The sequence below is a fragment of the Chiloscyllium plagiosum genome, chromosome 38 (assembly GCF_004010195.1).
Source record: "Chiloscyllium plagiosum isolate BGI_BamShark_2017 chromosome 38, ASM401019v2, whole genome shotgun sequence".
NCBI lineage: Eukaryota > Metazoa > Chordata > Chondrichthyes > Orectolobiformes > Hemiscylliidae > Chiloscyllium > Chiloscyllium plagiosum.
The window spans coordinates 15,551,651-15,569,457 of NC_057747.1; the positions used below are offsets into that span (position 1 = coordinate 15,551,651).

Here is a 17,807-nt window from a genome sequence, read left to right on the forward strand (position 1 = left end):
CTTGTCTTATAGCTTTCTGTTACTGATAAGGAGAAATAAACTGGCTATCTTCAGGCTTGAGGTGCATTTTATTGCAGAATGAAAAACAGTGCCTTCTCCCCCAGATGTCTGATGCTTTTTGCCAAAACACCCACACTATGTCCCCCAAAGCTGCTAAGCTTCCTTAGAGCTAACCGTATACCTGCTGGCAGGTAGAAGGTCTTCGTCATCAATAACTGGTGGCTATCCACAAACCAATCAGCTAATTGTTGCTATCCAAAGCCCCAGTGCCCTTTACATAGCGTTCTTAACATAATATATACTTTGTTAGGTCTTTACAGGTCTCTTCATTTGCCTTCTTGCTTTAAAATACCCTTCAGTGCTACTTGGGAGGAATTCATTTTTTTTTCGAGTCCTGGTTAAAATTTTCTTCGCCAGCGCAATTCTGAACAAATGATCTGTCATTATATTGGTACTGTTTGTGAGCTGTGCACTGTTTGGTTGGAGCATCTGTTCCCTGGTATCTCAATAATGACTACACTTCAAAAGCTCTTCATAACCACAATACCTTCTTAGGTATTCTGATGAAGTGAAACCAGAATGTAAATAATGAAAGTTTTTAAAATCGTATTTATGTCTTGTGTCTCAAATTCTAAGATATGTCTTACATTCTCTGTTGCAGCCGCACTTGGACTATTATGTATACTTTTGGTCACCACATTATAGGAAGCATGTGGAAGTTTTGGAAAGGGTTCAGAGGAGATTTACTAGGATATTGCCTGGTATGGAGGGAAGGCCTTATGTGGAAAGGATGAAGGACTTGAGGCCGTTTTCGTTGGAGAGAAGAAGGTTGAGAGGTGACTTAATTGAGGCATACAAGATAATCAGAGGGGTTGATAGGGTGGAAGTGAGAGCCTTTTTCTTTGGATGGTGATGGTTAGCACGAGAGGGCATAGCTTTAAGTTGAGGGGTGATAGATATAGGACAGATGTCAGAGGTACTTTCTTTACTTGGAGAGTAATACGGGCATGGAAAGCACTGTCGGCAACAGTAGTAGACTCGCCAGCTTTAAGGCGTTTAAATGGTCATTGGATAGCCATATGAACAAAAATGGAATTGTGTACGTTAAATGGGCTTCCAGATTGGTTTCACAGGTCCTCGCAATGTTGAGGGTTGAAGGGCCTGTACTGCGCTATATTGTTCTAACTCCATTTGGTGGTTTTTATCCTTTTTTATGCTACAATGAAATGTTTTTTGTTTGGTGTGTAGGACAGGCTGATCATACCATACCAAAATTATATAGTGATTGAATAGAGTGAGGAATTACAAAGTTAAGGATGCAAAGAAGATGCATAAAAAGCACCTGATGAAGAAGCAGTGCTTTGAAAACTCGTGCCTCCAAATAACCCTGTTGGACTATAACCTGGTGTGTGATTTTTAACATAAAAAGCAAGATCAACATTTGATATGAAATTTGAGAGGTGTCTGCAGAAGACTAGCAGTAGAAGCCTGAACTTAGTTTGTAATTGTTAACTCCATTTTGTTGTTTTTAATTGATTTATTCAATTCTGTACCCCATCCTTTTGATAATGTTATTGGTCAACAACATTACTTGAAAATATTATTATTAACCAAAAATTCTCTTATATTTTCCTTATCAGATATTTCATTCTTCACAAATTGCCAAAACTGAAGTTCCTAGATGCAAGGAAAGTTACGATAAAGGAATATAAGGAAGCAGCAACCAGAGGTGCCTTCATGAAAGTGGTGAAACCCAAAGATGATCTGGTAAGGCAGCAATTAAAGACTCAAATGTGCAATCTCTGTGTTGCTGAAATAGTCATGAATACAAAACACAGGAAAGAAAAATGTCTTTTATATAGCTTTCTTAACGTAATTTATACTTTGTTAATCTAGGAGTTCCTAATTGCAAACTGGATGCATATAAAACTGGATGTGTGCAACTATTTGACCTCCTTTTAACTATGTTTTTTGTTCAGCTAGTAAATTTAAATCCTAGTTACCTTTTAAAGAAGTACGTCTCTAGTTCTAACATGTCCATGTCTTTATTGCAACTTGTTTACATATTGTTCTCTTTTCAAAGCGTTGACAATTTACACTTTGTGATCACTGATATATTAAAAAATCTCCTGTAAAGTTGAAAGCTTTAATCACATAGGGGAGTTTCTAATGACCAGATTTTGACCTCATTTCATTTGCGTAAGTATAGATCAAAGTGGACTGGGCTGTCCGATTCTAGTAGTGTTGCAGGGTGTGACAGCACTTCACATTAAGATGACAGCTCAAGTGCAGGACAGTCAATTGCTCAATTATATCCTGGGCCTGTAATTATTCCTCTCTGTTTTTGCAAAGCCTGCATTTGTCATTCCATTGACATAATTTACCTTATGACCACCTCGCTAACATTTTGGTTGCAACCATGGCTGGAGAGCTTCGGAGGTAGTTTCTTTCCGTTTTGAAATTGATGAGGTCTGATATAGCATCCACCATAACCTCTGCAGGGCATGTATAAGACTGTGTTTAATTGCCTTCATCATTCCGATTGTCTGATGACCAAAAGTGCAGGTCACCAATTACTGCAGCTGTGGCCAGATCTGCAGATAATTGGATTTTTTGTTGCAGAGCTGATGGCATAATTGGATATTTTTGTTATTTATTTTCAAGCTTTGAAGTTCTTCATTCTGGGAGACATTATGGCATTCATGAAGTGAAAGGATATTTTTATGTCAATTTGTGTTTTTTTGAATATAACATTTGAAAATCAAAGCAGTTGACAACAATCTTGTGATTATCCAACACCTAGCCTATGAACCAGAACTTGTATGAACATACTGAAGATCATGTTCATTTTGAGTCCAGTTACATTGCAACTCAATGAAAACATGGCAGCATAACCGCGCACAAACACAGAAATTGTTGGAAAAGCTCAGCAGCTCAGACCCTTCCTCAGACCCACAGCATAATCATGCTTCAGGGTTCCAGTCTATTCTAGAACATAGCCTTTTAAGTCCCTTCAGAAAGTTACCTTACAATGCTTTACCTTAGCATGATGTGGTATACAATTAGTGCCAAGGAAGATTATAAAATTATTTGAATTTTTTTTACAAATTGACTGCTTTGCTTCCTGTTTGGGGAAAAAAAATCATGCAGGATAAATGACCAGGTGATGTAGATTTATGGTGGGGAGATATGAGGAACACATCTTTCCTCAGAGTGGTGAAAAACTGGAATTCACTCCCTGTAAGTCCTGAAAAATTGAATTATAATAGTTCGGCAGTTGTTTATGACGAGCACAGACTCAATGGACTCGGAGGCCTTTTACTGTGCTATAGGTTTCTGTGACTCTATGGCTCATCCCAATTTACATTTCCAAACCTATGTACAGGCTATGAATTGAAAGCAGAGGCATGGTACAAGAGCTAGCTTTTGGAAATACATTCTATCCTGTTTTACCTCATGTTCCAAACTTCAGAATTGATATATACACCAACAAGTCTTTACACACTTCCATATTTGCAATGAAACTATATCCAAAATGTGACTGGGGTTATGAATGCCTGGACACCTGTTTTCTCCTGGCAGTCAGGAGAATAATAGAATTCTTGTTGGCTACATTATGCATTCTCTAATGGTAACTTCAGTAAACCCCTTCTACCCAAAGAATATATAACACCAGGCAGTATAATTTGCTCCTTAGAAGCCTAAATGTTTGTGCATTGTCAATTTTCTAGGAAAAGTGCAATGGAACATTGCTCCTTGGAACCTAAAAGCCAAGGCTGTAGTGGGCCTTTTGAGAAGGTTAACCTTGTAATGTTCAAAACATGTATCTCAGAACCATTAGAATAGGAAGGATCATAAAGACTGTGTTGAGTATTGCATTGAAATTGATACTGGCATTGAGTAATACAACCGAAGCAACTTTAGGTGTTTCTTCAGAATCAGTGCCACTATGCAAGTTGAAATTGCACCGTCCAATAATATCCAAGAATATGCTGAAAGTAAATGGAAGTGATTAATACTAATGCTGAAGATGGTGTCGCTCAGGAATTGGAAAGCAAATCCTAAGATAAAGTTGTGATAGAATAGTGAGTCAACGTTTGTCAGAAAGCCCAAGGTCCCACTGCATTGACTGAAAGCAGATACTGAGTCAGACAGTAAGCTCCCAGGCAGGAATTTACTGATGGTGACTGTAGTGAGTGTAACAATTAATCCCGACCCCTAGAATCCCTACAGTGTGGAAACAGGCTCTTCGGCCCAACAAGTCCACGCCAACCCTCCGAAGAGTATCCCACACAAACCCAATCCCCATTACTCTACATTTACCTCTGATTCATGCACCTAACCTACACATCCCTGAACACTATGGGCAATTTAACATGGCCAATTCACCTAACCTGCACATCTTTGGACTATGGGAGGAAACCCACGCAGACATGAGGAGAATGTGAAAACTCCACACAGACAGTCTCCCGAGGTTGGATTCGCTCCCGGGTCTCTGGTGCCGTGAGGCAGCAGTGCTAACCACTGAGTCACCATGCCGCTCTGTCTGACAGACATAAACAGGAGTGACAGAGGTTCTGTTCACTCTGAGAGCTGGCTCTTAGGAAGCTGGACCAGTGTCAAGTATCACGCATATGTAAATAAAGGCAGACTTGGTGATGGGATACCACCCTGGCCTCTGTGGAGTGATTTTAGGTGCCATTCAATGAACTGATAATAGGACAGCTGTTCCATGTAGCATGGTGTTTGGACTATCAAAGCTGCCAACCTATTCACAGCCTAATCAAAGGCACACTGGAAGGCCAAGTAAGCATTTATAGAATCATAGAATTTCACCTTATAGAGGGAGGCCATTCGACTCATTGTGACTGTACAAGCTCCCAAAAGAGCTACTCAGCTGGCCCCCTTCACCAGTCATATCTCCACAGCCCTCTACATTTGTCACTTTCAAATGTATATCCAGCACCTTTTTGAAACCATGTATGGAATCCGTCTCCATTATTTTCCCAGGAGGTGCATTCCAAATCCTAACAAATCTCTGAGTAAGTAAGTTTCTCCTTAATTCTTTTAAGTTTTAAGGACCAGGCAGACAGTCCCAGTGATCAGTGGGATGAACTTGTAGTGAAGTTGGAGCCACAAAGGTAACCATTGTCACTGATCCACGGAGTGGCCTGAAAGGAATATTCCCCAGGAACTTGTTGAGATACCGTCGCAATTTACCGGTTTCCCTATATCTGCTGATACTGTAGCCTGCCAGGAGAAAGTGAGGAATTGCAGATGCTCGAGATCAGAGTAAAAAAGTGTGATGCTGGAAAAGCATAGCCAGTCAAGCAGCATCCGAGGAGCAGGAAAGTTTACGTTTCGAGCATAAGCTCCTGATAAAAAGCTTACGCTCGAAACGTCAATTCTCCTGCTTTTCGAATGCTCTGAGCCGACTGTACTTTTCCAGTACCACACTTTTTTGACTGTAGACTGCCAGTGGAGTCCAAAAGTGGCTCTTAACTTACCAAAGAATTAGTTATACTATTACTGTTTCCATGTCTGGGAATATGTCACAGTGGTTTTTCGGCTTGGCTCCACTTTGGTGTTGAAATCCAGCCCATAGAAACATAGAATGAGTACACCACAAAAGAAGACTATTTGGGCCGTTGTGTCTGAACTTGGATTCTAAGTCTCATTCCCTCACCTTTTCATTATTGCCCTGTATATCTTTCCTCTTCAGGTAATTCTGTAGTTCTCTGTTGAAACCCACAATTTAGTCTGCCGTCACTACACTCTTAACTGGTACATTCCAGGTCCTAACTACTCAATATGTAAAAAATGATTTTCCTCCTGTTGTCAAAGTTTCTTGCCATTTTCCATTAAATACATGTCTTCTGGTTCCCAATTCAATCCACCAATAGTGAACAACTCTCCCTATATCCTCTACCTAATTTGGACACTTCAATCAATTTCCTTACAACCTTTTCTAAGGATAATAACCACATGATCTGTCTGCATTACCCTTTATCCCTGGGAGAATTCTAGCAAATCTATTCTGCACCCATTATAAAGTGTTCACACTCATTTACAGGAGACAATAGCCCAGCTGAGGCCAAACAAGTGAATTTTAATGGTTCTTCATGATCTCCATACTTTTGATTTCTGTATCTCTAGTTGTAAAGCCCAGTATGCCATATGCTTTTTTCGCTACTTTCTCAACCTGCCCTGTGACATTGAACAAATTTACTCATAAACACAGCTTCCGGATCTCCTGGTTCCTGGACCTACATTAGAATTGTATTCTTTATGCTACATAGCCTTTCTTCATTCATCTCAGCAAGTGCATTGCTTCATTCACATTTCCCTGTGTTAAATTTTATCTGCCATGTATATATCCCCAACCTGTTTACGTCCTCTTGAAAGCAAGTGAAAAGCACCTGTTTCCCTCTGTACTAACATCACATGTTGCCTCCAAAATCCTCAAACTATTTACTTACTTGGGCAATGTCTCACTCTGGATGTAATCTCTCCTTCCTGACCATGCGAAGGTTATTCTAATCCTAAAATAACTCCAATGATCCTATAATCACTGCTCCCTAAATATTCTTCAACTGACACATGACTCACCTCATTCCACAGAAGCAGTTTCAGCATTGCCTGTGTCCTCATTTGGCCAGAAACATACTGATGTTGAAAATTCAGAAAATGTTCTCCTTCCTGTCTGATTATCATTCCAAGGAAACTTTCTTGCGTCAATACAGAGATGTGAAATTTTGATTTTTCTTTGTCTTTTCCTGATTTGACCATGAAAAGATATTTTGATAAGCGCATTAATCTGCTCAGTAAGTAGTCAAACATAGCATCTTCATTTTTGATCCTAATCTAATGGATTACTTGTACACAAGTTTCTTGCACTTAATCTAAATCGAACATACAATTGATTATTACTCTATAGTCACAGTTAAATATTTTAAAGATAGTTTATGTTCCTAATGGGACATACCTCGACACGGTCCTGTCCCCATTAGTCCAAGAACTCCTCACCTACGTTCGTGACACCACCCACGCCCTCCAACTCCTCCAGGATTTCCGCTTCCCCGGTCCCCAACGCCTCATCTTCACCATGGACATCCAGTCCCTGTACACCTCCATCCCCCATCACGAAGGACTCAAAGCACCCCGCTTCTTCCTTTCCCGCCCTACCACCCAGTACCCTTCCACCGACACCCTCCTTCAACTGACCGAACTGGTCCTCACCCTGAACAACTTTTCTTTCCAATCCTCCCACTTTCTCCAAACAAAAGGAGTAGCCATGGGCACCCGCATGGGCCCCAGCTATGCCTGCCTCTTCGTAGGGTATGTGGAACAATCCATCTTCCGCAACTACACTGGCCCCACCCCCCATCTTTTCCTCCGCTACATTGATGACTGTATCGGCGCTACCTCGTGCTCCCACGAGGAGGTTGAACAGTTCATCCACTACACTAACACCTTCCACCCCGACCTCAAATTCACCTGGACAGTCTCGGACTCCTCCCTCCCCTTCCTAGACATTTCTGTTTCTATCTCAGGCGACCGAATCAACACGGACATCTACTACAAACCAACCGACTCCCACAGCTACCTAGACTACACCTCCTCCCATCCTGCCCCCTGTAAAAACGCCATCCCATTCCCCCAATTCCTTCGTCTCCGCCGCATCTGCTCCCAGGAGGACCAGTTCAAAATACACACAACACAGACGGCCTCCTTCTTCAAGGACCGCAATTACCCCCTCGACGTGGTCGACGATGCCCTCCACCGCATCTCCTCCACTTCCCGCTCCTCCGCCCTTGAGCCCCGCCCCTCCAACCGCCACCAGGACAGAACCCCACTGGTCCTCACCAGGACAGAACCCCACTGGTCCTCACCAGGACAGAACCCCACTGGTCCTCACCAGGACAGAACCCCACTGGTCCTCACCAGGACAGAACCCCACTGGTCCTCACCAGGACAGAACCCCACTGGTCCTCACCAGGACAGAACCCCACTGGTCCTCACCAGGACAGAACCCCACTGGTCCTCACCAGGACAGAACCCCACTGGTCCTCACCAGGACAGAACCCCACTGGTCCTCACCAGGACAGAACCCCACTGGTCCTCACCAGGACAGAACCCCACTGGTCCTCACCAGGACAGAACCCCACTGGTCCTCACCAGGACAGAACCCCACTGGTCCTCACCAGGACAGAACCCCACTGGTCCTCACCAGGACAGAACCCCACTGGTCCTCACCAGGACAGAACCCCACTGGTCCTCACCAGGACAGAACCCCACTGGTCCTCACCAGGACAGAACCCCACTGGTCCTCACCAGGACAGAACCCCACTGGTCCTCACCAGGACAGAACCCCACTGGTCCTCACCAGGACAGAACCCCACTGGTCCTCACCAGGACAGAACCCCACTGGTCCTCACCAGGACAGAACCCCACTGGTCCTCACCAGGACAGAACCCCACTGGTCCTCACCAGGACAGAACCCCACTGGTCCTCACCAGGACAGAACCCCACTGGTCCTCACCAGGACAGAACCCCACTGGTCCTCACCAGGACAGAACCCCACTGGTCCTCACCAGGACAGAACCCCACTGGTCCTCACCAGGACAGAACCCCACTGGTCCTCACCAGGACAGAACCCCACTGGTCCTCACCAGGACAGAACCCCACTGGTCCTCACCAGGACAGAACCCCACTGGTCCTCACCAGGACAGAACCCCACTGGTCCTCACCAGGACAGAACCCCACTGGTCCTCACCAGGACAGAACCCCACTGGTCCTCACCAGGACAGAACCCCACTGGTCCTCACCAGGACAGAACCCCACTGGTCCTCACCAGGACAGAACCCCACTGGTCCTCACCAGGACAGAACCCCACTGGTCCTCACCAGGACAGAACCCCACTGGTCCTCACCAGGACAGAACCCCACTGGTCCTCACCAGGACAGAACCCCACTGGTCCTCACCAGGACAGAACCCCACTGGTCCTCACCAGGACAGAACCCCACTGGTCCTCACCAGGACAGAACCCCACTGGTCCTCACCAGGACAGAACCCCACTGGTCCTCACCAGGACAGAACCCCACTGGTCCTCACCAGGACAGAACCCCACTGGTCCTCACCAGGACAGAACCCCACTGGTCCTCACCAGGACAGAACCCCACTGGTCCTCACCAGGACAGAACCCCACTGGTCCTCACCAGGACAGAACCCCACTGGTCCTCACCAGGACAGAACCCCACTGGTCCTCACCAGGACAGAACCCCACTGGTCCTCACCAGGACAGAACCCCACTGGTCCTCACCAGGACAGAACCCCACTGGTCCTCACCAGGACAGAACCCCACTGGTCCTCACCAGGACAGAACCCCACTGGTCCTCACCAGGACAGAACCCCACTGGTCCTCACCAGGACAGAACCCCACTGGTCCTCACCAGGACAGAACCCCACTGGTCCTCACCAGGACAGAACCCCACTGGTCCTCACCAGGACAGAACCCCACTGGTCCTCACCAGGACAGAACCCCACTGGTCCTCACCAGGACAGAACCCCACTGGTCCTCACCAGGACAGAACCCCACTGGTCCTCACCAGGACAGAACCCCACTGGTCCTCACCAGGACAGAACCCCACTGGTCCTCACCAGGACAGAACCCCACTGGTCCTCACCAGGACAGAACCCCACTGGTCCTCACCAGGACAGAACCCCACTGGTCCTCACCAGGACAGAACCCCACTGGTCCTCACCAGGACAGAACCCCACTGGTCCTCACCAGGACAGAACCCCACTGGTCCTCACCAGGACAGAACCCCACTGGTCCTCACCAGGACAGAACCCCACTGGTCCTCACCAGGACAGAACCCCACTGGTCCTCACCAGGACAGAACCCCACTGGTCCTCACCAGGACAGAACCCCACTGGTCCTCACCAGGACAGAACCCCACTGGTCCTCACCAGGACAGAACCCCACTGGTCCTCACCAGGACAGAACCCCACTGGTCCTCACCAGGACAGAACCCCACTGGTGGGCATGCTGTCCCCCACCCCTCCCCCACCGGGCAGGCTCCCACAATCCCTACTCTCCCACCGGGCAGGCTCCCACAACCCCCACTCTCCCACTGGGCACGCTCTCACAACCTCTACTCTCCCACTGGGCACGCTCCCACAACCCCTACTCTCGCACCGGGCACACTCCCACAACCCCCACTCTCCCAGTGGGCATGCTCCTCCACCCACCAATCCGCCACCGGGTTTGTGATGACCATCAAAGTCTTGCTTCAGCTGCCAGCTGTCACCACAATTCCGCCGTCACTGCTGCCTCCATGATCAACTCTCTCCAGAAGGTAAGTTTAGCGAAAGACACTAATAAACTGAAAAATGGAGGGAAAAAAAGTAGAAAAGAAGGTAAAGAAATAAAACAGATGGGACAGATAAGACCCAGGCTCAGGAGCCCAAACGCTGCCTACTCTGCTGCCACCATCTTCAGGCTTTCATATCAAAGGTTTCCATCAATTTGGTACTGCTTTGTCAAATCAGTGCATAAGAGTCAAATTCAGATCATAACTTCAGTTTGATTATGTTCAGGATTATGTTCCTGTTCAGTCTATCCCAGTTCATGATGGTTGTGAGATTGAACATATCCAGACAACTATAATATCAATAGTATCTGTATGACAATGAGAGAATTCTTGCAACTACAACATACATACAAGTTGTGTGATAAAGTTTTTTTTAATCAAGATGCATTATGATTGTTTGTAAAGTTTCCAAGATGCTATAAAATTGTTATGATTTGGGTAGTTCTAGGATCCTGCCCAATATACAAAAGTCATCCATGGCTGTGGTTCAATCCATTTCATTACTCCAATGTCAGATTCTCAGACTTACCAATTGTTGGCTTCCAGTTATTGCAATTCTGTTTAGATGCAATGGACATTGACTAAAAGTATTGCAAAGTTGCAATATATTCTCAGTGGAAATAATCTCCCTGCATATTAATACCAATAGCTCGCTGTCTAATATTGGATTACCGTGTGGTGGTTTGCATTCTATCCATATTGGTTCATCCAGTGAAATTTCTTTTATTGTTCTATCAACAATGTTTCAGTGGGAAGTGAAGCATTCCCAACATAGTTTGACATAACGAAAGGAGAAAGAAAGAAGTGCTTGCATTTATATTGCACTTTTCACAACCACAGGAGGTCTCAAAGTGTATTAAAGTGAATAAAACCATTTACTTATTGTTGTAATAGAACAATGTAATATTATCTTCCCAACTTGGTGGAATATATTATTTTAAAGTTGCAACTTGAATACTTTTATTTACTCAGTTTTAATATATTGCAGATATCTTAAGGAACTATATGTGTCTCAATTAGTATTGATGTTACAATTCAAAAGCATTCATGTAAGATGGCTTGTAGATAGAAAAACAAAATAGATGGAAAGTAAAATTAAGACAGCATGGGAATGTAGAAAATTGTAAAATGAGTGAAATTCTACAGGATCTACTTTGAATGGCAGAACTGATTGCAATATATTTATTGCTGGGCTGACACATTGTTCTAGGACTACACATATCCTGTTGACAATTTCATGTCTGTATGGAAAAATAATTAGAAAAACTATAGCTTATGGAGCAAACCAACAAATCACTTCTCAAAGCTTGTATGTATGTGTAGCCGGAATAACATATTTTTAATTGGAGCCATGGCCTTTGTTTCCAAGTGGTTCTTTCCTTTGAAAGCCTGTAAGTAGGCTGAATGTATAATACAGATATGAACAAGTCAACTTTGTTTTCCGCAGCCATTCATATCATGACAGACAAGTATTTCGCTAGGCTTTGTTTTAATCTAGATAGGGAATGGTGTTCTCTACTTCCTCCTCTAACCTCATTATAAATGAACTATTAATGAATTGAAACCTGCAACCCATTCTAAAAGATGAAAGGCTTAACTGCAGTCTAGGTTTGTTCAGTATGTCATTTCAGTTGCTTGATACTCTAATCTTTTGCTATAAATGCTGTGTCTTATGATCCTGTTCCACATCTACCTGATGGAGGAGCAGCGCTCCAAAAGCTAGTGCTTCCAAACAAACCTGTTGGACTATAACCTAGTATTGTGTGATTTGTAAGTATAAAGAAAAAGTGTTTTTCAATCCTTTGAGTGCTGTAATTGATTAAAGTAGACAAATGCCCAAATTGCACTGTAAGTTTTAAGAAAGAAATGTAAATTATAGTTGTGATTCAACACCCAATTGTATTTGCAGACACGTGCACTCAAACATAAAAATACATTAAAAAATTGTGATTGCAGTGGTTGGCACACACTTAGGTCTTAGTTCATAGTCACACTTGCATCTTATAAGATGAAGTAGTGAAATACAGCAGGTCTGTGATTTCATTTTGGTCCACTGAAGAGTTTGAAGATTCTGGAAAATTAAATCTTTGTAGCTCTTGATTGTCGGAATTGGTTTCTCTCATTGCAAGCTGAAAAATGTGTTGCTGGAAAAGCGCAGCAGGTCAGGCAGCATCCAAGGAGCAGGAGAATCGTTTCGGGCATAAGCCCTTCAGGAATGAGGAAGGTGTGCCAAGCAGGCTAAGATAAAAGGTAGGGAGGACGGACTTGGGGGAGGGGGGTTGGGAATGCGATAGGTGGAAGGAGGTTAAGGTGAGGCTGATGGGCCGGTGGGGGTGGAGAGGCCGGGAAGATGATTGCAGGTCCGAGGGTTGGGACTGAGATAAAGGTGGGGGAGGGAAAATGAGGAAGCTGGAGAAATCTGCATTCATCCCTTGTGGTTGGAGGGTTCCTAGGCGCTAGATGAGGTGCCCTTCCTCCAGGCGTCGTGTTTCCAAGGTCTGGCGATGGAGGAGGCCAAGGACCTGCATGTCCTTGGCGGAATGGGAGGGGGAGTTAAAGTGTTCAGCCACAGGGCGGTTGGGTTGGTTGGTGCAGGTGTCCCAGAGGTGTTCTCTGAAACATTCCGCAAGTAGGCGGCCTGTCTCCCCGATGTAGAGGAGGCCACATCGAGTGCAGCGGATGCAGTAAATGATGTGTGTGGAGGTGCAGATTCAGACCGTCCCTACTTCAAAAGTGTGTGTATTAAATGTCCTTATCTAAAAATCTGTATTCTAGCATGTGTCCTGTGAGTTTCTGACCACTATCTTCACTTATGTATCGATAATTAAACTATTGGGTCACGATAGAGACCAATGTTTACCACTTCACTCATCATTTTAATAGAGACTTTTTTTTTTCTCACACTGCTACTTCAGAATTCTAAACTCCAAGGTTCATTGTGAAAGTGACATTGTGATCCAATTTCCTTAATTATTTGGGTAAGGATGAACACAGCAACGATCTGTTACACTTTACGGCCTTGTTAAAGGTGCATCCCAAAAGTTTTTTTTGTATTGCATTATCTAGAAAAGGGGATTAGCTCTCATCCCTGGTGTAATTACTTGTACATTGGGGGTCGATTAGCTCAGTTGATTGGGTGGCCAGTTTGTGATGCATAATTGGTCAAATCTCCACCCACTGGAGTAAAGTAACTGTGAAGGGCTCTCTCCTCACCTAGGCAATCATCACTCTTTAATGAAAGAGCAGTCCGATGGTCTGCGGGACGATGGTAATGTTGCCTTTATTGATAGCGAGGAAAGGTCACCTGATTGCTTGACTCCATTTAGCTTCAAAAGCATTGTCTTTCCTCGCTGTTGTTTTTAAGGTAAAGTGTTCATTCTCTATACACCAGAAATCTATGATTGAATATTGCAACAATGTGACAGTTTGGTCTAAACTAGTAAACAATGTTTTTTCAGGCGGCTATGGGATGGGCAGATAGGGATTGATAATAATGGGAGTGTATCTTCACTAGTCATTCATGCTGAAGATTGGTATGATTCATGTTGATTATCGCGCTGATGGTAAGGAATTTGGGGTTTCCACAAATGTCTTTGCTTATTGTACCACATTTGTTTAATCTGAAGATATCACAGTCTGCCTGGACATACAAATTTACTGTAGCCTTTTAGCATGTCTTAATTTAGCCTAACTGTGTTTCCACATTATATTTATGCGAATGAATGCAATTAACGTAGTCTTATTGTATGAAGAGATAACATGACAATGCCATTCTAAACTTTGAATAAAGTTCTATTTCTATGCCATGGATCTGATGTTAAAATATAATTATAATGAAATTCATTTTGTAATTGTGCTTAAAATGGAAAGTGACGAAAACTGCTATAGAAGTTATGTTATATGGTAGCTTTGCAATTGGAAAACCAGATTAGACTTATGGATTTCCTTACCAACTTCATGTTCAACTAATTTTACTGTATCTTGAATTGCACTGCTTTAATATTCACCCACGCATTACAACATACTGCGGGTGACAGAAATAAATAGTAGTAACTTGTACTGTACTTACCTCCTTGGCAGATGTGAACTCTATTTGATAAAGGCAACAGTTCCAAAACCTGGTGCTGAATTGCTCTGTTTGGGAGCTATTGCACTTGATACAACATTGTTGTTGTTGCTTTAAGTAAAATGTGCAAAGCAAAACAATCAACAGGATATATATTCTTGGGTATGTAAGCCAAAGAATGAGAGGTTACAGACTTTGTTAGCATGTCTGACTTTGCAAAATGGCTCTCTATGCTCTCCAACAGCATAAACTAACACCTGGCACTGTTGTTAGCACTGCTGCCTCACAGGTTCAATTCCAGCCTTGGGTGACTGTCTGTGGAGTTTGCATGATTTCCTCGTGTTGTCATGGGTTTCCACTAGTTTCCTCCCACAGTTCAATGATGTGCAGATTAGGTGGATGGGCCATGCTCAATTGCCTTGGAGTGTGCAGGCCAAGTTGACCCTCAAATGCACAGTACTGGAAGCTGCAGCCAATATCCTTGGAACTCAAAAAAAGAAACCACTCAAGCTGATTTAGTGAAAATGATAATCAAATTGAAGAACTATTCATGAAAACCCCTAGCATGTGCTGGGAAACGAAGACCAATCTTAGGCTAAGAAATCACTGCAGGAGAGTGAAAGGAGCTTGCGTAGTATCTGTGTAGGATCTATAACACAGGCCAAGCAATCCAGAAAGCATGATATCTCCATTGATCAGCTGGAAATATCAACTCCTTATATGACTGAACAGGCTATTGGTTGACGTTTGGATCTCTGGGCATATGGAACAGGATATCCCACGAGTTAGTAGAATCAAGACTGCAGGAGTAGTTTACTTTTCTTCTGACTCATCCAGTCATTTGAGACAACTGACCTGAGTGGGAGTCCTGAGACAGATGCCTTCATAATCTGGGTCACTCTGGAGCAATGCTGTGTGGTAGCCACCCCACCATGTATAATCTACCTGATGGTGGTTATTTATCTCCTTAAAGTTCAACTGCTCTCTATGACTATTAAATACCATCTAGCTGAAAATCTCTTAAGCTTCAGTTTACTCTCTGCCAAAACTAAACTGACCACTATAGACACATATGACCTGCAGTATGTGAATAATTACAATAATATTGATCACTCTGCACCAGATTTGCAAGCTTCTTTTGATCTCTTCAATTCACCATTTAGGAGACTCAATCGGTTCTTGAATTTGCTAAAACAAAAACTCATCCATCAATCCAGACCCACTCAGTCAAATATTCAGCCTCCCATACATGCTGAAGGAGATGCTGTGGAACACATTGAGGAATTCCCACACCTTGGTGGTGACCATTCGTGAGGAGATCCAACACCAAATCAGCTGCACCAGCTCAGCATTATGCAGATTGTAGCAGTTGACAACAAAAGTCCTTGTGTACAGAGCCATTGTTGTCATCATCCTCCTGTACTGAAGTGAGACCAGGATTTCCATCAGTGACTCCTCTCTCGTTCTGTGAGGCTAGCACTCAAAACCCATGCAGAATTCATGTCACAGAATATCAGATCAACAAACGATCAAGGAGTTCAAGGGTGCTGTAGTTGTTCACTTGTACAAAGGAAAAGAGCATTAATCTGTTTTTAAACCATAGAGGAGTCTTATTGTTGTGATAGATGGTAAGACACCAGCCACTATTGTACTCAACCACAGCAAGTCAAGTCAATATGTTTCCAGAGGCACTAGTGACATGATTATATTGCCATTCCTTCACTGTCAGTGTGTCAAAATGCTAGAACCTTTTTCCTAATAGCACTCCTGGTTTGTCTACACCACATGGATTAAGGAACTCACTATCTCCAGCTCAAGAGCACTAAAAAGCATTAAATACTTCCTTCATAAAAGGTGCCCATATCATGTGAAAAGATTTTTACAACTTTGCAACAAATACCAAAGAGCAACAGATGGGATCCTACTGTGTCTCTTTTGACCTGACTGAGGCTTTTGATGCAGTCAATATAGAAGTCGTGTTAAAACCTTAAACAAACCTTATATATTCTGAAAGAATTTTATATCTGATACCATAAGACAATATGATATAGGACTATAATTAGGTCATTTACCCCACTGGGTCTACTCCGCAATTCAATTATGGCTGATATGATTCTCAAGCCCATTCTCCTGCCTTCTCCCTGTTACCCATGATCCACTTAGTAAATAAGAGCCTATCTATCTCTGTCTTAAATACTCAACAACTTTCTGCGGCATTGAATTCAAGAGTTACCAATCTCCTTTTAGCATTGACTTGAGACCGCCCCTGAATGTCTGTACCTTCTGAGAACTCACTAAAGTAAGTAAAGCTGCATAAGTAAATGCTGACAAACTATTGAACTGAAAGCACATTTTAAAAAAGACCACTTGCACCATTTCAAAAACTTGACCTGATTGTTACAAACATGTATATGATAATAAGAACCAGGAGGATGACATATCTGGTACACCACTGGAAATTGAATCCAGTGGATGATCTTATAATGTTGCTCATTCATTCCATGTGACTATACCATGATAGAGCATGATAGATTTTCATTATCCTAATTGTTTCTAATATTTACAGTGTTGGTTAACTAATGTGTCATGATATGCTTGTTAATTGTATATCAGCTTTGCATTGATTTGCAAAGTTGATGAAAGATTTGTTGCAGTTTTTTATCGAAGTTCCCAAATGTCATTGTCGTCTATTTTGAGAAATCTTTTTAAAATATTGTGCCTCATGAATGACATTGAGTCACATGTTCACATTTATATTAAATACTATATTATAGTTATAAAGTAGTTGTCAATATAGAGCGGCTTATAAAGAGATAAATCAATTTACTTTTATGCTTAATTTTGATTTTGTCTAATGTAATTCTCAAATGAATTAGCAGTTATAACAAGCTATCTTTACTAATAAATGCAAAAGAAAGTTAAGGTTATTTCTTAAAAACTGTTAACATGTACATCTGTCAGTTGCTTTTTTTAAAAAAAAAGGAACCTCATCTTTGGAGCAAGATAACATTCAATTTGCATGTTAACCTGGGATTGATGAGAGTTGTGTTCTCATGGATAGCTAAACAACTGTCCTAGTTTGGAAAGTGGAACAAAGCCAGATTCCAAGGCAGTGTTTTTTTTCAGCATGAACCAAAGGGTAGACATGCAAGAGATGATTAAATCAGATATGAAATGAGATATTTTATATTGATAGTATTTTTGCATTTGTTCTACAGTGGAGAATTATTATTTTAAACTCCCCTTTTTAAGAAGACATCCCTGATGAAGAGCTTTTGCTCGAAATGTTGACTCTCCTGCTTCTTGGATGCTTCCTGACCGGCTGTGCTTTTCCAGCAGCACACTTTTTGACTCTTATTTCCAGC

General features: G+C 42.9%; 1 protein-coding gene across 4 annotated transcripts in view; it reads left to right on the forward strand.

The window, feature by feature from the left end:
- lrmda (leucine rich melanocyte differentiation associated) overlaps positions 1–17,807 on the forward strand; it is an 885,542-nt gene that overhangs the window by 585,218 nt on the left and 282,517 nt on the right. For all 4 annotated transcript variants that reach the window (XM_043678941.1, XM_043678940.1, XM_043678939.1 and 1 more), the window contains one exon: positions 1,641–1,767. In XM_043678941.1, the coding sequence (XP_043534876.1) occupies positions 1,641–1,767 (127 nt within the window). The remainder of the gene's footprint in view (positions 1–1,640; positions 1,768–17,807) is intronic.